Source organism: Dendrobates tinctorius, unplaced genomic scaffold (assembly GCF_039654945.1).
Source record: "Dendrobates tinctorius isolate UK_male_01 unplaced genomic scaffold, ASM3965494v1 ptg000020l, whole genome shotgun sequence".
NCBI classification, from domain to species: Eukaryota; Metazoa; Chordata; class Amphibia; order Anura; family Dendrobatidae; genus Dendrobates; species Dendrobates tinctorius.
The window spans coordinates 51,637,087-51,662,810 of record NW_027361688.1 but is presented as its reverse complement, the minus strand read 5'-3'; the positions used below and the strand labels follow the sequence as shown (position 1 = coordinate 51,662,810).

The following is a 25,724-nucleotide window of genomic DNA, read 5'->3' as shown; positions in this document are numbered from 1 at the left end:
CTTCATTCTATCAGTCCATGGAAATTGGACTGCACTCTGATGTCATCTGAGTGCAGGCGAATGTTTTCAATTGACTCATTAACTTGCATGGCCGAGTGCGATCTGAAACACTGCGGTTTTTACCTTGGGACAAGCTCATAGAATAACATTGGCCTGAGTGTGATCCGATGTTTTGTGAAGCAACAAAAAAAAGCGGTCTATAGGAGCGCTAAAGGAGAGGCAGAAACCAGAAAAAGGGTAAAAAACTCAGCTTTTATTCTTCCTCCAATACCCACAATGCGTTTCTACGGTCACAGTCGCCTCTCTTTGCATTTGATTTTTCATGATCCGATGTTTTATCAGATTACACTTGGACAGAAAATACAGTCATCTGAGGGAACCCTTACACGGTCCATTAAGAGATGGTAATACCAAGCAGTCCATGCATACACCATACGCAGATCGTGATCTCAGCTCAATGACGAGCGGAGATCACGATCTGCGCATGCTCTGCCTGTGGCGCCATTTTACTGAAAACAGCCACTCCCCAGGGTGGACTCCAGTCCTGCCTTGCACCGCTGTGACACCCCCCTCTTTCTAGCTCAAGGCACGCAGCATGGCCCCACTACTGTTGTCAAATTACATAAATGGGACCCTGCTCCTGTCACCCCGCTCCACCGCCGCTGCCCCCTCGGTAAGCTGAATTAGTACTGTAGGATTCACCTGTGACCCCTGACATGTCTGATCCTGATGACTGGTTAAATATTTTTTTCTTCTTATTTTCCATCTCTAAAATTGGGGTGCTTCTTAGGGTATGTGCACACACTGCAGATTCACCTGCGGGTTTTTTCCCGCGGAACCGCAGGCAAAGTGACCTGCGGTTTTGCTGCGGTTTGGCCTGCGGTTTTGCCCTGCGGTTTCACACCTGGACAATGGAATAGGTGGCAAACCGCAGCAGAATCCGCAGAAACAATTGACATGCTGCGGAAAAAAAACCGCAGCTTTTCCGCAGGTAAAAAACCGCAGCGTGAGCACTGCGGTTTTGAAAACCCATAGGCTAACATGGTAAAGTACCATGTCTGCGGAACTGCTGCAGTTCTGCAGGGCCAAAACCGCAGCAAAACCGCAGCAAAACCGCAGCGAGTGCACATACCCTTACTGTCCGAAAAATACGGTACCTATAATCAGCAAATCACACTTGTTTCATCGAGGCCGGTACTCACTATTCCAGACTATAATGGCTGCGGTCTTGTTACGCTGAGAGGCCCCTGTGCTGGACTGTTAAAGGCTTTTTCCAATTTTAGAAAAGTGGACCCCGAACATTGCTTTTCATGTAAATTAAGAAAATCAGATAGTGACCAACCACCTAACCTCATGTCAACAGCTCACATCACCGCTGCCAGCAATCAAATATCTTCTGTGAAGGTGACGATAGTACTCCGTCTCCCCGGTTCCAGTTCCGGCTGCTTCCGTCTTGGATATAATACAAAATCCCAGCAGCAGAGACCATATGATTCGTGGTGAACACTAGGTAGTCAACACCACAAACAGGCATTAGCCCATGGAAAATGCCATACATATATAAACACACCAGAAAAGAAGGAGGCTATATCCAAAAATAAAATTACTTCATTATTTATTTGTACTCACAAAAGACTGTATAAAATACATAGACAAAAAGTGAACAACCATGAATATACAAAGCGTTACAAAGAGACTAAGGTGCAACTATGTGCAGGGTTACTAACAGCAAGCAGAATTGTCATGTATATAGCAAGTGCCAAAATTTTCAAGAGGCCCAAAGGATACTAATTAGCATGGGTGTAATAATCCCCCAGTGAGGTGTGAATTCCTAATTTATCCCCTGCCAATAGTCCCCAGGTCATAACCTCCAGGTCATTGCTGAACCATTTGCTGTCAGGAACACCACACACTGCGCCCCAATGTGTGTTTCGCGTGGGCAACAGCCCCAGGAAGAAGCCCACGCGAAACGCGCGTTGGGGTGCAGTATGTGGTGTTCCTGACAGCAAATGGGTGAGCAATGACCTGGAGGTTATGACCTGGGGACTATTTTTGGGTGGGGATAAATTAGGAATTCACACCTCACTGGGGGATTATTACACCCATGCTAATTAGTATCCTTGGGGCCTCTTGAAAATTTTGGCACTTGCTATATACATGATAATTCTGCTTGCTGTTAGTAACCCTGCACATAGTTGCACCTTAGTCTCTTTGTAACGCTTTGTATATTCATGGTTGTTCACTTTTTGTCTATGTATTTTATACAGTCTTTTGTGACTACAAATAAATAATGAAGTAATTTTATTTTTGGATATAGACTCCTTCTTTTCTGGTGTGTTTATGCTTCCATCTTGGAGTTGTAGCTCCAGCAGCGAGGTCACGTCGACAGCCACATCACCGCTATAGCCAAAGTTCGGCTTGACCGAAGATATTTGATTGCCGGCAGCGGTGATGTGAGCTGTTGACAGGAGGTTAGGGGGATGGGTATTATGTGATTTTCTTATTACATGGCAAGCAATGTTTGTGGAAAACCTCTTAAATAAGGTAGATGTCATGACCATGTGCAGTAGGAAACTCTGCTGCCGTGACCTGGAGACAGTCTAGAAGTACGTGATGTCCTGTAGCTCTATCTTCTGCACATGCTCACAAGCATCTGTCTTCTGAACATTCCAGGACCGGTTCCTATCGGTGTAACATGAATGCCGGCTGTTATAACCTACTATAATGTGTGATTTCGTTATTAAATAAGTCATTTTTTTTCTATTCTTAGAGAACACCTTTAAATAGATCTTCAGAAGTTTCGTTCAAGTGAGAGGCAGAAGTCTCCAATCCCAGATTCTCATCAGCGATAGGTCAGTCTTTTGAAGACTGCTGATTAAAAGGGGCTTGACAGCCCCATGTAAGAGTTTGTAAGTAGTGATGGAGAAAGTCTGATTGCTAGGGATGTAAATCCCAAGGGACATCACATCCTGCTTTATGGTTGAGTTTGCCAAGAATGTTCCCTTAAGAGGACCTCTTACTTGCCATAAAAAGTCAGTGTTTTTTTTCTATTTTATTTTTATACCCCTCTCTATTCTAGAGATAAGAGTCTCTTTTCCCAGTATGCAAATCTAGTCTTTTTAGCCAAGTGGGCACAGTCCTCAACTCTTCACAAATGAGAGTCTTTTTGAGGATCACATCCAGTTGGCTATAAAGGTCTAGCTCTCCATGCAGGAAATAGAAGGCCATTTCTCGGGAACAAAGGGGCACAGGAACAAAAGTAAAACAACGCCAGATTCAGGAGAACGGCGGAGTTTACACCCTGTAGAAAGAAAAAGAAAAATGTATATATGTCATGCGATAGGTCCTCTGCAGGGTCATCCCAAATCAGACCGCCATGACAACTAGACCAGGCAAATCTCAAATACAAAAACCCATACCGGTCTCTAAACATAGGGCATAGAAGTATGAACCATTCCTTAACGTCTTTGGCCCTTCATGATCAAGACAAACAATTTTCACAGGAGGCGTGCTGGAGTAAGAGAGGTGCGCCACCGTGTGCTCCTCACCACAGAGCTTACGCCATTCTTGTGGCGTAAAAGAACGTTGCCGTTTGTCTTGAATTTGACGAGCGGCGCTTGCCTTGCCCCCGTCCCATCCCAGCTCCGCCAACTTTGTCGGAGCGGATTGAAAATGGCGGAGAATGCCATAAGTCACAAAATTCTGGCGCAGTCTTGCATTGCGCCAAAATTTTGAGAATTCTGGTGTAAGAGCTTTGAGCAAATCCAGGTCACGGATTACGATTTCTATTAGTAGATTGTAACAAGTGAGCAGGAATGGAGGTCATCAAGGGTTAATTGCAAGTACTGGACTATATTATGTAGCTAAACACAAGAATTAGAAAAGCCATTCTATTGTTTAGATCAATTAGTACTAAAAGTGCCTATTAATCCTTGGCGAGGCCATCTTCATCGTCACTGATGTGCGTCCTCTCTTCGGACACTCCGCTTTCATCTATGTTTTCCAGCTCATCCGCCCGCTGTATTGCCAGATCTTCCAAATTCACGGCAGGTAGTGTGTTCTGCTCCGGGTACACCCAGGGCTTGAAATGAGGGTCGTGCTTTCTCTTCCATTCGGGATACTTTAAGCCGGCCTTGTAAATCTTTTTCATTGCCTGTACGGAATCGGGAATAATATCGAACATAGAAATGTTACGCTTCCCATGTCTTGCCTCATTGCAGAATTGTGGTCAAGCCTACACATTGATATGAAACCAATATCGTACTGGAAGAAAACACCATGTAAATGCATGGACGGCTTTGTACACCTTCACACACAACTTTCTTTTTGTAATTGTTAATTTGCTGCCTAAAAACAAAAACATGATGACAAATTCCCTTTTATCTTTTGCTTCCCCATCTGAGAGTAGTATGATGTAGGGGCAGAGCCCCTGATTCCATCAATGTGTCACTTGCTGCTTTGCTTGTCGTAATTTTCATAAAATCCCTGCTTTCTCTGCTGCAGATCTACCAATTCTCCAACTGTTGAGCTCTGTATAACCCCACCCACACCACTGATTGGCAGAAAGCTGCCAATTAGTGATGGGGTCTTGGTTGGACTACAAGGCTCCAGCTTTACTAGTCCACTAGTGATAATCTGCTGCTGATAAACAGTGATCAAAAGTACAGCAAGAAGCCCAGTATGTGATACATCACTGGAATCAGGGTCTCCGCCCCTATATTATACTGCTCTCAGATTACCTGGCAAAACCCTGCTGATTGAATTTTTCTTTAAATGGAATCTGTCATTTTAATCTGTAGATGTGTCACTATTGACTCAACCAATCAGCGGAATGGGACAATGCTGGGAGGGCTGATGGCTACGCATATTGCAGGGCGGTTATAGTTTGTACATATTTCTACCTCACCGACTACTCTTATTGATCACTGCATCCTTGGATTCATTTTATGCCTCAGTTACTGCTTTAACACTAGAATTAGGGATGAGCGAGTAGTGAAATACTCGGACTCGCTGTACTCATTACAAGTACCTCCTAATACTCGGGTACTCGTAACGAGTAGCGAGTCCAATGTAAGCCTATGGGAAATGCGAGTAATGGGCGGAGACTGTGTGTGCGGGCGAAGAATGTGTGCGGGGGTCTGTGGGGCTGTGTGTGTGCGGGCTCTGCCGGGCTGATCGGGGGTCTGTGCGGGCTCTGCCGGGCTGATCGGGGGTCTGTGCGGGCTCTGCCGGGCTGATCGGGAGTCTGCGCGGGCTCTGCCGGGCTGATTGGGGATCTGTGCCTTACAGACTCCCGATCAGCCCGGCAGAGCCCGCACAGACTCCCGCGCGGCCAGCCAATCACAGTAATGCCACAACAAAGAAGGAGGCGGCTTTACTGTGATTGGCTGACACATGCCGGGTGGGAGATCCGAATATTGCGAGGCGAGTAGTGAAATTTACTCTCTAGGATTCGAGTACCGCATTACTCGCCGAATACCGAATCCTATCGAGTATACTCGTTCTTCCCCAACTAGAATAGATATTTAAAATTGTGAAATGTTCTTACCTTTGGAGCCACAAATTGAGAAACTTTATTCACCACCCACTTAGGTAACGATCCTTCAATATTTATAAAAAAAAAAAAAAAAAAAAAAAAAAATGCGTTAACCACAGAACTGTAAAATCCGGATGAGGTCCGCCATTTTTATAGGTTGTAGACTGTAAAACACTCCTTTACTTTAGCTGGACAAAAGTCTACGCGGACGTGCTCTCCTTCATATCAACAGCACCACCCAATGGACAAATAGGCTCACTGCATTCTACAATCTGCCAACTTTTAAAAATTTAGACTTGATGAGGGAGCTTTGCTTAAAGTTTACCTGGTGGCCAAAAGCGCAACTAATACTCCAATGTTTATGATTGTAGTTGAGCTTTTTGATGTTGGATCATAGAGGGCGTCTGTATTTTGTTTGGCATAGCCTGCATGACTAATAGTATTGGCATCACTGACTGGCTGTAGAATTGCATGGTGACCCGTGACTGGCACCTCATGTAAGTCTTAATTATCTCCAAGTATTAGGTGGCAGTCAGACAGAGGAAGATCAGAATGCAGAGCACGGACTGGCCGGCAGCTCTCCCCACCTGAGCGTGACAGCTGCATAGAAATGCCTGAAGCTATCACACTTTGGTAAGGTGCGCCGCCGGCCAGTCAGAGTTCCAATCTTATTCTGATTTATATGGCCGATGACTGCACCCTAATACTTAACAGCCACAAACAGCTCAGCCAGTAAGTCAGTGAGAACCAATGCAAAAATACGGATTTTACAAGATGTATGATTCTTTCTTAGAACTAATACGGAGCCATGCGACGGACGCCTCGTCACGTTACCTTTCGGGTCGACTTGTGTGAGGTAGTAAAGAACACAACTATTGTCACCGTTGGCTTTAATTAAATATCCAGTCTGCAAGGAAACGGCTCTGACAAAGTCTTTTCTTGGAGGATGTTTCTGTAAGGGGACACAAGTCATTGTGATACCGTCTACATAAATGCCGCCGTTCTCCCGAATCCGGCGTTGGTTTACATTTGTCCCTGCGTCTTTTCATTCCTGAGATATGGCCCATCTTCCCTGTATACAATAATCTAAGCAGTTTAGCCAACTGGGCGGGGTCCCATAAAAAATAACAGACAAAGGGAAAATGTGAACACCTTGGCTTCTTGCATAATAAGACTCGATTTTTATATGTAACTGAGGGGATATATCACAGGAACGCAGAGGTGCAGGGATAAAATAAAAGCCATCAGATTTTGGAGAACAGCATCATTTACACCAGATAAAAATAAATTACATGTTTAGAATAAGTGAAAGATCATCTTTAAGGGGAATCTGTCAGCATGGTTTTTGTGATGCAATATGACAGCAGCACGATGTAGGAGCAGAGACCCTGATTCCAGTGATGCATCACTTAGTTTATTGGGGCAGCCGTTATGACATAATCACAGTTTTCTCCTCTGCAGAGCTCAAGACTGCTGAGCTGTGTATAACCCCGCCCACACCTCCGTTTGGCAGCTCTCTGTGTACAGTGTTTATTGACAGTAAGTTGCCAATCAGTGCTGGGGGAGTGGTTGGACCAGGAGGCACAAGACACTTAGTCCTGTAGTGATAACCTCACACTGATGCTATTTAAAACCACAAAACACAGCCCAGCTAATAACATATCACTGGAATCAGGGTCTCTGTCCCTACATTATCTGTTGATAGATTCTTTTTAATGCTGATCAGTCACCAGAATATGTTACCCTATTTATTTGCAGTACATCATAAGGAAAGGACCAGAGTAATTTTTTCCCATTTTGTACCCAGCACGGAATGCTCAGACATTTACTGTATTCATAGGGTGAGTTTTCCCAACCAGATCACCATTGACTGACTGTCACATCGTATGGAGACAGGTAAAAAGAAAATAAATTAGTTAATTTTTCTAGCTTTTAATTTGTCATTGAACAAGCAGTTTGTGGAATTTGGTAAACCAGAACAGAGAGAAGGCAGGAGACGGCAAGGACTAAGCTTTCCTGTGGAGCCTAGTTGGTTCCTGGGCCCCAAAGCAAAATTTGTGACAGGTGGCTCATTCCTTCCATGTGAGAGTAAGAGTGTCCGGGATCAACTTCTTACCTCACTACTAAAATGGGAGCGCTTTTGTGTCTTACAAATTTGTTTTAAGTGCATAGAATATCACAGGCACAAATGTTTTGATATTGTGATAAGGTTAGGGTAAGAAATTAGGACTTAGATTTAAAAGATACGGTAAGGAGCTATGGCTAGGATTTGGTTTAGTACAGTGGAGGGCACTGTAGATTAAGAAGTAGATATACAGTTATGTAAGGGATAAGTATAGATGAGAAAAGCCCCAGGTTAGAGAATTTCCCAGTTGGGAGGGGTAGAAGCAGTAAAAAGACTAGGACACTTCCTGGTAGTTAGTTGGAAAGACAGTGTGATGAGAAGAAAAGCAGATTAAGCCAAGGGGCTTTATAGAACAGGAAGAGTACGGGACTCTAAAAAAAGCGGGCGGTCGCTACTAACTTCAGCAGGTCTTCCAAGGATATCTGGGGCCTACGACCCAAGTCAGGCAGGAAAGTGAATGCCTTATTTACTTTCCATAAGGGGAAGTCAGAAGGAAAACTGTGTCAGAAAAGTGGGCTGGATGCACGGGAGCTTGTTATGAATGAGTCACTGGAGGAGGAAAAAACAAAAATGCAAGCTAACTCCAGAAAACCGGAGAGGTTGGTAGCTAGCGGATTGCAGACCCCTGATCCTGTTCACAACAACTAACAGTAGCCATGGAGCATTCCTACGGTGGTCCAAGACGCCTCTTCACAGCCGGAGAACTAAATAAGCCTAAAGAAAGAAAGGGGGAATCTAAACTGCCCCATAGCAGACCCCAAAGCAATAGACAGCCCCCAATATGTATTTTCGGTGAAAACAGATGAAAACACAAACACAGACAGAAAGACAGGCAGAGCAAACGATGGGGCCCAACTAACTAGATAGGAAAGGACAGAAAAGATGCTGGCTGCAATCCGCAAAAACCCTACCAAAAATGTCCCAACACGTCTGATAGGAAAAACGGCCCTGAAGTCACTAGACTTCAAAATCCCTATATCACCACTCCGATATATTCTGAAGACAGAGCAAAAGAGATTTAACTGATCAGGGACAAAAATGGAAATTCAGCAGAGCCCCAGCCGGGGCTGGCAGAACACAAAACTAAGCAAATCAGACAAATTCTCATGGAACAATAACAGAGCAAAACTTATCTTTAGAAGACAGGAACTGAACTGGAGGCCAGAGCTCAGAGCAGAGAAATCACCAGCAACCCTACACGGTGTCGACTGCCTTATAGCCATTCAGAGATTCCGGATGTCCAATCGCAATCCACCTGTTCAGGAGACCGGTTTCTCCCATCCAAATCAGTTTCTCCACCTCCTTTCACCAGCAGAGGGAGTTCATCGGACATCAAAGATGAACGAGAAAATGAGCTCACAACAGGAGCTGTAGGGGTTGAAAGAGTGTCTCCAGGGTCAGTGGTGCCATAATGCGAAGGAAAGCTCACGATGAACAAGTGGACATGTACTGTGCTGTGTCTGCAATTAATCACCTGATGTTAAGTAAATTGAGTTATTGAATAAGGGAACAGAGTCTGTTGTAGAATTTGTGGTGTTATCCGGATCTGGGATCACAGGACCAAAGGAAACTCCAACTACAAACGTGAGTGTTGTACACTATGCACAAACCACACAACTGACAGGACATTATCTTTTATTTGTGGTGTGCCAGGGCGTGGAAGAACAGCAGCCCCTCGCCACAACTACCACCCTAGCCACCTCACAGAAGATTAGATGAGAAGACTGAACTTGTGGATTTCAAGCCTAGGGAGTGCAGAAAGCACAGGAAAGCATGATCTTTTGGGGCAGCATGAGGACTGCCGCCACTACCTTACTTGAATGTCTGGGGCCTATGGCCCGAATTAGGTAAAGAATGCCTTATTCATCTTCCAGATGGGGAAGTCAGATAGTGAACTGTACTACAAAGGCGGATCGGAACTCATGAAAGCTGCAAGGCCGGACAGAGTATCTCAGGGGCCAGGCTTGCCAGATGAGAAAAGGATAACTCAGGCTGAAAAAGACGTGACTGTAACATCGTATTGTGCTCTAACCAAGATGGAAGTTGGACTGTTCAGTAAAGTTTGTTTGTTTAAAAAGGATCAATTATCTCCTGTTCAATGTGCGGCTGATCCAGGATCCGGGAATGCAGAGTCAGCGGCAGCTTCCAGCCAAACAGTGAGCGTACTACAAATCACACAATGCACAAGGGAGATGGGACATTAATTATTCATGGGGTGCCCGGGTGTGGGAGAACAACAGCCTCTCGCCCATGACTACCGCCCTGTGCAACTTACATTTGATTTAGGGTTCACCGGCCAGCGTATAACTCGGACAAGTGCTATCCGATGCTTCATAGAATAGCACTCGCTCCAATGCTATACTATCAGTTAGTGCCAAGTCGGCATTAGAAAAAAAAATTGCTGCAAGTGGCAGTGTATATCGGACAACGCACACCCATGCAAGTCTATGGGTGCGGGCAGAACATTGGACTGCACTCTGATGTCATCCAAGTGCTTTTGGCTTTTTGAAAAATTAAAAGTAGGCTACCAGTCAAGTAGGAATTTGGGTGCATGAAACTTTTACTCAAGCGTTTAATCTAATCTTGGCTTCTTGAAAATTCTCAAGTTATTTCAGAACTGTGACGAAACGATGCTAGAGAAAAAAAAAAGTTTCTATATGGAGCAAGGTGACACGTCCTCCTTGGCATGCATCGACCTCTGGACTGATCTCATTACATAAATGTGATGAGTTTCTACAAGTTTGAATATCAAGGATTAATAAAACTGTACAAAACCATATTGAGGTCTTACCGGGTGCTTCACGGAGTAATTGATTATCATGTAATCATTGCCGAGTGGCAACCAGGACCTTAGTGTCACAAAATCTCTGTTCTTAAGTGGACTTGGACACTTCCCTGTAATAAAGGAAAATAAGATGATAGAACAGAGCAACATGGCGTAATGAAAAAAAACTCAGACTACAAAAGCTGCAATAACGGAAGGCAAACATGTGAGAAAACCTTTTGTGAAGACTTGGAACACTGATTGCTAGCCAGGCCCACTCGTTTAAGAGCTGTGACTCCACAAATGGTCATTTAAATACAATTTTTTACACATAATTTCCAACATCTTCTGGAAAGTTTTCCTACAAGAATAAAAACTCGGAAAAAGGTGGTTCAACTTCGTATTAGCCCATAAATATTGGAAAAGAAAGTTGAATAGTACCCTATATAGGTTCGAAATAAACTCTTACATGAGTAGTACCCCACATCAGCGTTGACCGTGAGTCTTCCAATGTCGTAGGTATCGATCATGTTTGTATCCCACTTCTTGCGGTAGCTGGTGTCATGTAGCACATCATAGAGAACTTCTGCGGAGACATCTTTGCAACTAATACGCATCTGTAAAGGCACAGACGACAAGAACATTGTTTAATTGTGTAAAACATCATCTAACAATTTTAGAGGTAAAAATCCATATCTGCAATTGAAATTTTTGGATGCCCCTTTAGGGTCGTCATTTTAAGCTGCCGGGAAAATGCTAAACTATTTTAACAAGACACTGACCTACCATGGGCTTTCGGCCCCATCAGGTGTGAGTGCTACCTCTGCACCCCCTATAAATTTTGCTTCTAGCTTTCTCATGTTCTTTTTACCAGAAACTTTACAGAAATCGGATGACATACGAAACCCACTTCTAGGCAAAATGTGCTCCATGACTTTGTAAAGGTTTTTTTATGGTTGCCCGAGGAGAAGAAGTTTGCCTAAAACAATTAATAACCAATTTTTAACCTCAGAGACCTTAAACCTTGTAAATGGTGCCAGATTTTCAATCTAAACCAACGTATAACTATGAAACAATAAGAACAGTCGGACCATCAGACCCCAGAGTAACTCATTGGGTCATACTCTGGTCACTGCCTGCTTTGAAGCTGCATTTCATGAAGTAGACATCACAGGGAGAGTTGAGCGCCGAGGTAACCGGAAACCATTACCTAGTAACCCAAACTGGTCCATGATATCAAATCTTCAGAGATGGTGTACATATTTCATGAAGACCTCCTCCGCTGTGTCTCTGTGTCCCTCGGGGCAGGAAGTGACTGCTTTTGCAATGAATGGAATGTCAGCATCCGTCATTAGGGTCACGTGAATATTTAATGAGCCCTCGGCTCTGATGTTGAGTAATTAGAGAGCTGCCCTTTATTTTACTGGCGTCCACTTTGTTTTGATTATTTCCCACTCTTATTAATGCAGCAGTTTAATCTCAGTGGGTGAGCGGCTGAGGATATGGCTCAGGTGCCTGTGGAGTGCTGGGAGAAGAGATGACAGTTTTTCTAAGGTTGCTAACTAAGTTTTGGGTTGGGAAATGCTGCAATATGGAAGATATTCATAGAAAAAGGAATCTAGAATGCATTACTATAGGGGGCTTTACACATAGCGATATTGCTAGCAGTATCGTTAAAGCATCACCGATTTGGTGACGCAGCAGAGATATCGCTATGTGTGATACTTACCTCCGACTGCCTCCCCCGCTGGTTATCGCTGATCGCGTGAGATCGTCCAGGTCGATTTCTCGTAGGCGGCTTCCTGCTGGCGCCGGCGAGTGACGCGTGGACGCAGGCAGGTGGAGATGTCTTCATCGCCGCATCTGAAAGGCAAGTAATGACCGCTGCTGCGTCGCTACATCACTAGTGAGATCTGCCTATTTGGCAGCACACTAGCGACCATTTAGTGATGCACCAGCGATCCTGACCGGGTCGTATCGTGGTCGGGATCGCTGGTGAATCGCTAAATGTAAAGGGGGCCTAAGTGAAGAAAAAAAAAGCCACAACTGTGCTTAATACCTGGATTTAACAAAACATACAGGTAAAAATATTAAAATTCTTCCTGAAGATCCAAAGGATTAATGCTTGGACCTTCTGTAGAGGTGGGTGGGGCGAGCTGGGGGGGTGGTCCCTCTTCTTACCGCGCAGAGATAAAAACAGAGACACAATGGAGGCAGATTCTGGGTGCAACAGGTCCAAGTTTATTGTTCACCGTCCGACTGACGGCCCTCGCAACACACCGCAATATCTCTCTCTCACAGCCCTCCGTGTCCAGGGCCGCTTCATACACCGTACATTACACTAGGGACGTATTTATACGTACCGCCCCTTTTCACGCTGTGACAATCCTGTCAGCTCAGTCACTGTGGCCGCCTTAGGCCCGTACACCATCAGCACTTTACTGGCGAGTTTCATCGTTACACATACGGTGTCCTTCACCCAGAGCCTCGTCTCTACTGCGGTTCATTCCTGTCAGGACCACCCCCCTGACGTTCTCTCTCCTCAGTCCCCCTGGTTTGGTTTTCCTCAGAGTGCACAGACTGTCGCAGTCCTCCTGTCACTTGAGCTCCCCCTGGGGACTGGAACCTTCTGGAACCCTCCCACAGTATTTATAGCTCTCCCGGTCCCCTGTCACTGTAACCCCGCCCCCCATGACCAACGGTTTCTAAAGCCCTAAGCTGTTGTCAAGTCCTTTGCTCACACTCCTCCCTGCCATCTAATGGTCAACCCAAGGTACTGCACGTCCACTACACTTTCCTAGCTGTTTCCCCACAGTAATAACTGACACCTACCTACACTGTGCAAACCTTTCCTTCTTCACTCTGACTAGTCCGTCCGTCAGGTCACCTTCCCTACACTCCCCCTTCCTTTGTCCATTGTCGTCCTCGACAATCGTCATCCCTGCCTTCGTCGTTCTGAAGCTACACCTACATTCTGTTGTCGGACCAGCTGTTGAGCCAAACCCACTATCTGCGGGGGCCGAAACATACTGGGAGCACTATGCTCTGAGCAGCCTACTGCTACTCACCAGCGCGCACGCCACAAGACAATGTCTTTCAAATTGGGCTAGGTACACCCATATTCTCTCTATGGCGTGTACCTTCCCCTACTCTCCCCTACTGTCACCTTCCACTATTCGGTACGCCATGATAGAGGTCTCTTACCTTCCAGATCATTACCAGAGCCCGCCTTCCTCCTTCAGGGGTGTCTGTGGTGTTGGGGACCTGACCTAGGACGGCTGTCTTCCTCACGTCTTCCAACTCATTTTCCTTTCTTTCAATAACATGTCATGGTCGGCATCCCGGTCTCCCAGACCTCCTCAACTCTTAGATCCCTACCGGATCTCACACTTTCCTTTGGTCCCGCAGACCTTCCCTTACCCGGACCTGTTGCATTTTACTTTGGCATATTATACATTAAACAACTTTATAATAGCACAAGTACCCATTTTCATAATTTTTTTTTTTCATTTTCTTTTGCTCATTTTAAAACCAACATAATACAACATAACATTGCAGATCCCCCTTTTGTCCTCCCCCCTTCCTTGGACATATGCACTCCCTCGCTTCTTGACACCCCGCTCATCCAGGCTTTATACAACCAACAACTTTAACTTCTTATATCAAATTTTCATTAACATATACATCAACTGTCCTTATGCTTTGGCACAACGGTGCAACGAAATTTCGAGAGTTCAAACCACTCCCGGACGGCTGGCAACGAGGGGCCCCACAGCCGTGGAGCGCCCGGGGTATAGGGAGTGTCCTAGGAGTTCTTACTACGGGGGTTCACGGTCCGCTGGCTCAGCAACCACAGCTACCGCGTAGTAGCCACGGGGGCAGTACTCCTTGTAGTACGACACCCAGTCCCCCTCATGTAGAGCCCGGCCGTGACGAATAGATGCCACATTAATATAAACCTTTTGTCCAGTCTCATCCCGGAAAAAAACGTATCCTCTATCAATGTTGGTGTATACCAGCCGTCCCCGGGATCTTTCCACCGCCATGCCAGCCTCCCCCTTTGAGTGGAGCAGGCTCCATACCTCCTGCTCCCGAACTTTCTTTTGTTTGATCACCTCCGCGACCCAAACGGAGGGTGCAGTGCCAGTCCCAGAGTCCGGTGGGCGGGACTTCGCTGTAAAAGGCTTCTAACGAAGCCGGAGTAACGGCCGGTTCCAACATGGCAGCTCTTGACAAGGGGAGCGCAGCAGCGTCTTCTTCGGATGGACGCCGCACTGGTAGCTCAGGGCAGGGTAGCTCAGGGACTTGAGCGGGGGCCTCGCTCAGTTCCACATACACCACGGGGCCCGTGGTAACTAGGCCTTCCGGTGCGCAGGGGGCCGCGTGCTGCAGCAGAATGGTGGGGGCCGCCTGCGGAGGCACTGATAGGGCCGGGGGTACTCTCACCTTCCCCGGCGCTGCAGCCTCCGTCCCATCATCATGCGGTGGCCCCCGCAGCCTCCGTTCCTTGCTCCACTGTCCGGCGGGCCTTCCCTCCGGACTCGGGGACTCCGCTGCGAAGTCCTCTGCTGGTATTGGTGGCGGCCGCTCTCGATGACTCCGCTCAGGCTCCGCTCCCCAGCTCAGTATTCCGCTGCTCACCCGTGGCTCTGAGGGCGACTTCTGGCACAGCTCCATTTCCCGCCTCCATTGCCACTCCAGGCGGCCGATGCCCCGACACCCGCAGGGTCTCATACCATCCGTTGGGCAGCAATCGAATGGCGCCAGACAGCTACAGCCAAGCTTTTCTTCTGTGCCACTCCTCCTGCTGGGTGGGGCGTCGGCAGGCCTTTCCATCCATCTGCCAGGGTCCAGTACATGGGAGCGTCGGCCCATGTACTGGACCCTGGCAGATGGGTGGAAAGGCACATACTGCTGTCCACGGGGGTACGTTGGGGGGGTCCCAGTCCATTCAACACGACTGCAAACACCCGGACCTCTCCCCTGCGCTGTAGTAATGCCGCCATCTTGCGCAACTCCTGATACCGCCCCGGATCTTCTGTCAGCACCACGGAGTCACCACAGCGCTCCCAATTTGTAATCCACAGGTAAGCCAATTGTAATCCACAGGTACAAACCTTTCCTTCTTCACTCTGACTAGTCCGTCCGTCAGGTCACCTTCCCTACACTTCGACCAAATTTTTCATGTTGAACTTGACACACAATGTAATAGTGGCTGAAGAGTGGAATAGATTTTTATTGTATGCTTTTAAATGATGCTTCCTTGTTGAGAAGATATTAGTAAAGTATTTGGCACCTAATGAGTAAAAAAAAAAAAAAAAAAAATTAAAGCGAACCTGTCACCAGGTTTGGCCAATATAAGATGCGGCCGCTGCCTTTCAGGGCTTATCTGCAGCATACTATAATGGCGTAGATAAGCCCCCCGTCTGACCTGCAAGATAAGAAAAATGCGTTTTATTACACTCACCCTGGGGGGGGTGGTCCGGTCTGATGGGTGTCTCACGTCCGTTTCCGGCGTCTCCCATCTTCTTATGATCACCAACCTCCTGCTTGCTTCATGGCTCCCCGGCATGGCGCTCTTGCGCAGGCGTACTTATCTGCCCTGTTGAGGGCAAAGCAAAGTACTGCAGTGCACAGGCGTCAGGAACCCTGACGACGCTTTCTTTCACAGAAGCTATGATTGCGGCGGTGACCGAAGAAGAGTGCAGGCGCTGCACTCGCCTCTCCCACAGCATCCATCACCCTGGGTCCAGGATGTTTCAGAGGGGGTGGCGATTAGGGATGGGCGAATCCTGAAATACTCAGAATCGCTAGACTGTAACGAGTCCGAGTCGGAAACTCGCTATTCGTTGCAAGTCTAGCGAGTCCAATGTTAATGAATGGGGATGCGAGTATTGCAGCGATTCCTGTGCTGGGGAGAGAGAGAGAGACCTAAGACTCCTGTTTTTTTTTTTTTTCAGAGTTTAATACAAGCAATTCTAGTTTCAGGGGGACACAAAATCGCTAAGACTCCTATTTTTTTTTTTTTCAGAGTTTAATACAAGCAATTCTAGTTTTTTAGCGATTTTGTGTCAGCAGGGGGACACAAAATCGCTAAGAAACTAGGAGTGCTTGTATTAAACTCTGAAAAAACTAGGATTGCCATTGATTTGTATTGGACTCGTTACTGTGCGAGTAATCGCTTGGAAACTCGCAGAGTACCGACTCCTGCGAGTCCCCTACTACTCGCAGAGTAACGAGTCCTAACGAGTAGATTCGCCCATCCCTAGTGGCGATGCAAGAAACTAGTGAGTAATTGCAGCGCTGCCCTCTGTGACATCTTGTACCAGGAGGGAAAAATGGACAATGCGGGCAGCGCGTGCAGCCCAGCCTCCTGCGATGTTCCATTTGAGACTCCTCTTTAACGAAACGTCACGTGAAGTATAGTTAAAAAAAAAAACACATTTAGGGATTAGCTAGATGGGGAGAAATGTAGAGGTTTTTTTTATAATAAAGCTAATTTTACAAGTCGTAACGGTTTAAAGATTTAGAAAATACATTTTAGGTGCCGGATCAACCCTTTAATACAAAGTGAACTCTAGATACAAAAAACTAGTACATTACTGCCAAAATTATTCTGCTGCTGGCCTATTCAGCCTATTTGGTATATGCAGATGGCTGGATAAAGCAGTAACTACTGTAGCATTACTGGTGGTTTCCATACAGGTGTAGGGTCGGTGGGCCGGGCTGGGGGGTGGTCCCTCTGTATACCACGCAGAGACATACAGACACAAGCTGGAGGCAAGTTTCAGGTGCAACTGGTCCAAGTTTATTCTCTCTCTCGCCGTCCGCCAGACGGCCTCACAGTACACCGCACTTCTCTTCACAGCACTCCGGTTACAGAACACACTGCGACACCATACTTTCTCCGGGAACGTATATGTACGTACATTCCCCTTTTACACTCTGCGACGCTTCTGACAGCTCCGTCACTGTAGGCCTGTATGTAGGGAAGGTGACCTGACGGACGGACGGACTAGTCAGAGTGAAGAAAGATAGGTTTGCACAGTGTAGGTAGGAGACAGTGATTACAGTGGGGAAACAACTAGAAAAGTGTAGTGGACGTGCAGTACCTTGGGATGACCATTAGATGGCAGGGTGGAGTGTGAGTAAAGGACTTTACAGCAGCTTAGGGCTTTAGAAACCGTTGGTCATGGGGGGCGTGGTGACAGTTAGTGACAGTTTCAAGGAACCGGGGAAGTTATAAATTCTGAGGGAGGGTTCCAGAAGGTTCCAGTCCCCAGGGGGAGCTCAGGTGACAGGAGGACTACGCCAGTCTGTGTGCCCTGAGGAGAATCCGACCAAGGGGACTGAGGAGAGGAAACGTCAGGGGGGTGGTCCTGACAGGAAAGGACCGCAGCAGAGACGAGGCTCTGGGTGAAGGACACCGTATGTAACACGACGACTGAGCAGTAGAAGCGCTGTTGGTTTACGGGCCTAAGGCGGCCACAGTGACGGACCTGTCAGGAGCGTCGACAGTAAAGGAGGGGACGGTGTGTGCAGACACGTCCCTAGTGTACGGTGTGAGAAGCGGCTCTGGAAACGGAGGGCCGCGAGGTGTGCCGTCAGTCGGACGGCCAGCGTGAATAAACTTGGACCTGTTGCACCCAGAATCTGCCTCCATCGTGTCTCTGTTATCATCTCTGCGCGGTAAGAAGTGGGACCACCCCCTATCATCCCCCAGCTCGGCCCACCACCGACCCTACATTTGGCGTAGTCGGCAGGATCGCCGCCGCTAATACGCTATCTTCTGCGGCAGGCCTGCAACTGAAGGACTGAGGAAAACTTAGACTGCTCTATTTCGGATTATAAACACCTGTGGACTAAAAATTACTGACCTGTGGATTACAAATTGGGACGCTGTGTCGGATCTGTGTTGCTTGCAGAGGATCCAAGGCAGTAGCTGATTCTGCCCAAGATGGCGGTATTACTTCAGCGCAGAGGAGAGGTCCGGGTGTTTGCAGTTGTTCAGAATGGACTGGGACCCCCTCCAACGTACCCCAAAAGGAAGCAGTATATGCCCGGAGACCGACGTTTCCATATATTGGACCCTGGCAGATGGATGGAAAGGTCTGCCAACGCCCCACCCAGCAGGAGGAGTGGCACAGAAGAAAAACTTGGCTGCGGCTGTCTGACGCCATTCAAGTGCTGCCCAACGGACGGTATGAGATGCTGCGGGTGTCGGGGCATCGGCCGCCTAGAGTGGCAATGGCGGCGAGAGATGGAGCTGCACCAGAAGTCATCTTCAGATTTATGGGCAGGCAGCGGGATGCTGAGCCGGGGAGCGGAGCCTGAGGGGAGTCAGCGAGAACGGCTGCCACCAATACCAGCAGAGGACTTCTCAGCGGAGCCCCCGAGTCCGGAGGGAAGGCCCGCAGGACAGTGGAGCAAGGAACGGAGGCTGCGGGGGAAACTGCGTGATGATGGAACGGAGGCCGCAGCGCCAGGGAAGGTGAGAGTACCCCCGGCCCTACCAGTGCCTCCGCAAGCGGCCCCCACCATTCTGCTGCAGCACGCGGCCCCCTGCGCACCGGAAGGCCTAGTTACCACGGGCCCCGTGGTGTATGTAGAGCTGAGCGAGGTCCCCGCTCATGTCCCCGAACTACCCCGCCCGGAGTCACCAGTGCAGAGCTCACCCAAAGAAGATGCTGCTGCGCTTTCCCTGCTAATAGCAGCTGCATTGTTGAAATCGGCCGTTACTCCGACTCCGTTGGAAGTAGTGGATGCGGCCTGTCCTGAGGCCGCGGTTATGCCGCTGCTGGAGTCGGCTGCGACCGATTTAGCGGGCCCTGTGATTCCAGCCCCCGAGGACCCGGTTCTCCCCATTTGCCACCTGACCCCAGCGGCTGCTGGGCCGCAGAAATCTTCGGCCGTTTCTGTCTTGCGGTCTTTTTCAGCGGAGTCCCGCCCACCGGACTCCAGGGCCCGTGCTGTTCCCTCCGTGTGGGAAGCGGAGGTGATCAGGAAGAAAAAGGCCCGGGAGCAGGAAGTGTGGAACCTGCTCCACACTCAAGGAGAGGCCGTCATGGAAAAGAAGAGGACTTGAATGGACACCCTCAGTATCCCCGTGGAGCCCTCACCTCTGTCCATTGAGAGTGGTATAGACTGTCAGGAGTTCGATGCACCGTTGTGCAGATTATAAGGACAGTTGCATTTAGAAAAAAGTTTTGTTGTTGTTTAACTGATGCAACTATTTTCTCTCTCTCTTTCTTTCTTCTTTCTATGTTCTTTATATACGAAAATATGTTTACCTGACAGAACGGGGATACGGAAAAGTGGAGGAGTGTCCAGGTCCAAGGAAGGGGGGGAGGAAGAAAGAGGAAATGCAATGTTATGTTATATTTTGGTTTTAAAAGCAAGAGAAAATGAAAAAAAAAAAATTATAAAAAATGGGGTACTTGTGCTATTATAAAGTTGTATGATGTATAATATGCAAAGTAAAATGCAACAGGTCCGGGTTAAGGGAAGGTCTGCGGGACCAAAGGAAAGTGTGAGATCCGGTAGGGATCTAAGAGTTGAGGTCTGGGAGACCGGGACGCCGACCATGACATGTAATTGAAAGAAGGAAAATGATTTGGAAGACGTGAGAAAGACAGCCGTCCTAGGTCAGGTCCCCAACGCCACGGACGCCCCTGAAGAAGGAAAAGCGGGCGCCGGCAATGATCTGGTAGGTGAGTGGCCTCGATCATGGCGTACCGGATAGTGAAAGGTAACAGTAGGGGAGAGTAGGGGAAAGATACACGCCGTAGAGAGAATACGGGTGTACCTTGCCAAATTTGAAAGACGTTGTCATGTGGCGTGCGCGCTGGTGAGTAGCAGTAGGCTGCTCAGAGCATAGTGCTCCCAGTATGGTTCGGCCCCCGCAGATAGTGGGTTTGGCTCAACTTCTGGTCCGACAACAGAATGTAGGTGTAGATTCAGAACGACGAAGGCAGGGATGACGATTGTCGAGGACGACAATGGACAAAGGAAGGGGGAGTGTAGGGAAGGTGACCTGACGGACGGACGGACTAGTCAGAGTGAAGAAAGATAGGTTTGCACAGTGTAGGTAGGAGACAGTGATTACAGTGGGGAAACAACTAGAAAAGTGTAGTGGACGTGCAGTACCTTGGGATGACCATTAGATGGCAGGGTGGAGTGTGAGTAAAGGACTTTACAGCAGCTTAGGGCTTTAGAAACCGTTGGTCATGGGGGGCGTGGTGACAGTTAGTGACAGTTTCAAGGAACCGGGGAAGTTATAAATTCTGAGGGAGGGTTCCAGAAGGTTCCAGTCCCCAGGGGGAGCTCAGGTGACAGGAGGACTACGCCAGTCTGTGTGCCCTGAGGAGAATCCGACCAAGGGGACTGAGGAGAGGAAACGTCAGGGGGGTGGTCCTGACAGGAAAGGACCGCAGCAGAGACGAGGCTCTGGGTGAAGGACACCGTATGTAACACGACGACTGAGCAGTAGAAGCGCTGTTGGTTTACGGGAATAAGGCGGCCACAGTGACGGACCTGTCAGGAGCGTCGACAGTAAAGGAGGGGACGGTGTGTGCAGACACGTCCCTAGTGTACGGTGTGAGAAGCGGCTCTGGAAACGGAGGGCCGCGAGGTGTGCCGTCAGTCGGACGGCCAGCGTGAATAAACTTGGACCTGTTGCACCCAGAATCTGCCTCCATCGTGTCTCTGTTATCATCTCTGCGCGGTAAGAAGTGGGACCACCCCCTATCATCCCCCAGCTCGGCCCACCACCGACCCTACATGTACACCAACAGTAATTTTACTGGTCAAACGTCTTTCCAAATACGGTGTCCTACACCCGGAGCCTCGTCTATACTGCGTTACTTGATGTCAGGACCACCCCGACTTCCATTCTCCTCAGTCCCCCTGGTTGGGTTTTCCTCACAGTGCAGCAACTGTCACAGTCTCCTCGTCACTTGAGCTCCCACTGGGGACTGGAACTTTCTGGAACCCTCCTGTCAAATTTATGACTTTCCCGCTTCCCTATAACTCCGCCCCCCATGACCAACGGTTTCTTAGCCCTAAGCTGATGTCAAGTCCTATGCTCACACTCCTCCCTGCCCTCTAATGTCAGTTCAAGGTACTGCACGTCACCTACACTTTCCTAGCTGTTTTCACTTTTTAAATCTGACCAGTCAGTCCGTCCGTCAGGTCACCTTCCCTACACAGACACAGCACCAATGCAGAATTTCAGAATATTAAATACTTATTATAGCTTTATATTTAGTCTCGTTAGTTTTGTATAAAAAGAACACATAACTTTGTCCAAACAAAATAAGAAACAATTTTCTTGACAGATTTTAAAACTTTTTTTGGCCTCAATATAGACATTATTGGCATTTCCATTTTTCTTCTAAATAGATTATTTGCTGGATGTAGTACAATGAGCAAAGCTATCCAAGTATCCAAGCGTTTCCAAACAAGTAATTTTGGCCAAATAAAATCTCTGGAGCTTTCAGGGATTGAAAGTCCCCACAAAGGTACAGTAGTTGGAGAGAATTTCCTGCCAAGCGCTGCCCACTGTAATGGCCGGATACGGTGTGTAATTAATTCAATAGCTGTTTGGTCAGAGCCCTTCTTGTTCTTCTCTACATTAGGATTACTCTGATGTTCAGGTCACTGGCAAAAGGATCTAGTATTAAAAAGTGGAAAAAGGTGAAGACACCCAAGAAAAGATGGAAACTCCATGGAAATTTTTATATTTGCCTGATATTGCTAATAAGGTATGTCTAGGGATGGGGAACTCTGCCAGTGGACATTTCGATATTTATAACCTAATTCGGGGGCTGTACAAAATTATCAACTTGAAATTTTTCCGGCTACATTTTGTCAAACATTTAATTAACGCACCCCTAATATAATAGCTGGAACTTCTTCTCTTTGGTGTGACACTGATGTTAGGTGGTATGGATGATAAAGCTATGCACAATGGCTTTTCCAGGTTTGCATTGGTCTTGAGTGCAATCAATTCTTTGCGATGAATTTTGAAAACAACTCACAGCAGTAAGTTCCTCACAGTGGGAAATTCATCACTGCTCATATAACATTTATAAAACTCAAGCAGTAGGGGGGTCTGCAGTTTACATCACACAGGGGACACAGACTGCTGTATATACATCACATAGGAGACACAGACTACTGTATATACATCGCATAGGAGATGCGGAGAATATATATCACAGGAGGGGCTGGGGGCATATACATCACAGAAGAGGCTGGGGTCATATGCATCACAGGATGGGCTGGTGGTGCCCCTACTGTCTGTGGGACTAGAGCACAGAGCACACTGGCTCAGTCCACATAGTATGTCCTGACGCTGGCACTAACCAGCGTCAGGACATAATTCTTAATTGCATGCGCAATAAAGAAGCAGTTGACACTGCGTGCATATTATTACAGTGTCAGGAGCAAGTAAAGGACCAGCAGCTGGCGTAAGGGATGGCAGAACCTGCCACGGGGGTCGGAGAAAATGAGTTTGTGGGCCGCAAACAGTCTATGGGCCGGAAATTCCCCAACTCTGGTCTACAACAAAGAATAGGTATGCAAAGGAAAATCCACACCAAATCGTTCAGGTTTTTTTTTGTTGCTTAATTAACGTGCAGGAGTTTCAGATTTGCCACAGATTCAGTGGTGGAAATCCGCAATGAAATTTATTTCAGGCACATTCACTCAAATTGGCCATCAGAATGGGTTTCCTTAAAAAAAAAAAAAAAATTAGACCAAATCAAATCTGCCACCAAAAGACATTTAAATTATGAGGTCTCTTTAAACCCCAAAGGATAATAATCAGAGGTCCAGGAAAAGGTTCTTGAAAAAAATAAAAATGATATAATAAAATGACTACACTGGGCAGTTCTCAGGCCACTCTTCTACTCACTTTACATAGGATCTTAAGGCATTGACTAAACCTCAAGTGGTTGCACCCCAAGTGTCCACATAAGGCCTATTCAGTTCTTAAAGATCCAGGTAAAAACCTGTGGAGAAGACCAATCTTCAGTTAGTGGAGAGCCAGACGGTGAGTGGTGGCAGGGTAGGTGAGGGTCGGCCAAAAGCTGGAAAGAATAATAATATTTTCACTATTATTTTAACCCCAATGACCATAAAACCTTACATTCTTCAAGAGAGACACTCTGGAGATGGAAAATTACTCTGCTCTGCTTATTTTTCTATCTACTGGCTAACACGGTACAAAGATATACATCTTTCCTGTATCTGCTCTGCTGGGAACTGCTGATCTGTGATGGCCCAGGTACTGATCACCATTGTACAAGGTATGATGATAACCCATAAGATGACACATCTGCAGGGCATTATGGAGAGGATGTGTGGAAACATATAAGTTAGCACTGCTTCAGCAGTGTGAAAAATGGTGCCTGGCAAATCAAATATCAAAGTGTTCAAGTTCTTGTGAAATCCTGAATTTCAGGAAATTCGATTCAAACTCAATCCTCTACAAAACTATCCACTCATCTCTACAGACAATCAATCATTCATTTGATGATTTCTCGTCTAACAGCTATCACTCATGTAGAACCTTAGGAACGGAGGTTAGGGGACATTCTGACTCCATTGATTTCAGCATCAGTAGAGCTTGTCCCACCCATGCAAGGGTTACCGATGGCTCCGAGACTTGAGCCTGTGCCTATGTTTAGGATAATAAAGTGTAAAAACTAATTAATATAGTATGCCAAATACAGATCCTCGACCCATAAAAATCGGTATTATAATAGTATTGTAATCTAAATATACATCCAGCACTATTGTAGCAATGACTGAATGAACCGCTTGACCACAATTTTCCATCTCGTCGAGTGAAACCCCTTTGTTGTTACATCAATGGGGGAACTGAGTCTTGTCATCTCATTATCTTTCATCCATAATTAAAAGGAACAGAAAACGAGTCATTTGGAAGCACGAGCAGCATCTTGAGCAGCTATTCACAGCCAAGAGGAGACATTGCAGAGATACAGAGACTCTGTGTAGAAAGCTATTAACCCCTTACTGTTAACTACCACACTACATACAAAAAATAAAATAATTCAACAGGGGCAAACTTACATTTTCAACAATAGGGCAGTATCCTATTGAGGAGGACAGACTGGGGAGACTTGTGAATAGAGTTGAGCGATACCGTCCGATACTTCAAAGTATCGGATCGGAATGGATCGGCCGATCTTAAAAAAAGTATCGGTATCGCCGATTCCGATACCGGAATTCCCATTCAAGTCTATGGGACTTCCGGTATCGGAATAAGAAAAACCCTGTTTTTGCCTTGTACAGCCTCTCTGGGGTCTGTACGGGCCTTTCGGGGGGCTGTGCCGGCCTGCCAGGGGGTCTGTGCAGGCTCCAGTGGTCTGTGCCGGCCTGCCGGGGGGCTGTGCCGGCCTGCCGGTGGTCTGTGCAGGCTCCGGGGGGCTGTGCCGGCCTGCCGGTGGTCTGTGCAGGCTCCGGGGGGCTGTGCAGGCTCCGGGGGCTGTGCCGGCCTGCCGGGGGGCTGTGCCGGCCTGCCGGGGGGCTGTGCAGGCTCCGGGGGGCTGTGCCGGCCTGCCGGTGGTCTGTGCAGGCTCCGGGGGGCTGTGCCGGCCTGCCGGTGGTCTGTGCAGGCTCCGGGGGGCTGTGCCGGCCTGCCGGTGGTCTGTGCAGGCTCCGGGGGTCTGTGCAGGCATCGTCCGATGGGACTACAAGTCCCATCGGGCGATGCCTGCTACCATGACAGTGACTGACACATTAGCCAATGATGGGACAGTAGTAGTCCCATCATCCGGCTAATGTGTTGAATGTAAAAAAAAAATAAAAAAAAAATTACATGCTACATACATGCTACATACATACAACATGCATACTACATGTAACATACATACTACATATATACTACATGCAACATGCATACTACATACATGCTACATTCATACTACATACTACATACATGCTACATTCATACTACATATATACTACATGCAACATACATACTACATATATACTACATGCATGCAACATGCATACTACATATATACTACATGCTACATACATACTACATATATACTACATGCATGCTACATACATACTACATATATACTACATGCATGCTACATACATACTACATATATACTACATGCATGCTACATACATACTGCATGCTACATACATACCACATACAGTGGGGCAAAAAAGTATTTAGTCAGTCAGCAATAGTGCAAGTTCAACCACTTAAAAAGATGAGAGGCGTCTGTAATTTACATCATAGGTAGACCTCAACTATG

The 25,724-nt window shown here is 47.2% G+C and overlaps 1 protein-coding gene across 1 annotated transcript in view; it reads right to left on the bottom strand.

Moving 5' to 3' along the window:
* Positions 1-3,832: 3,832 nt before the first annotated feature.
* LOC141083661 (START domain-containing protein 10-like) overlaps positions 3,833-25,724 on the bottom strand; it is a 119,189-nt gene continuing 97,297 nt past the window's right edge. Inside the window, exons 2-6 of the mRNA XM_073568035.1 lie at positions 10,895-11,042; positions 10,453-10,556; positions 6,371-6,488; positions 5,549-5,601; positions 3,833-4,153 (exon numbers count right to left, since the gene is read on the bottom strand). Of these exons, the coding sequence (XP_073424136.1) occupies positions 3,926-4,153; positions 5,549-5,601; positions 6,371-6,488; positions 10,453-10,556; positions 10,895-11,042 (651 nt within the window). The 3' untranslated portion in view covers positions 3,833-3,925. The remainder of the gene's footprint in view (positions 4,154-5,548; positions 5,602-6,370; positions 6,489-10,452; positions 10,557-10,894; positions 11,043-25,724) is intronic.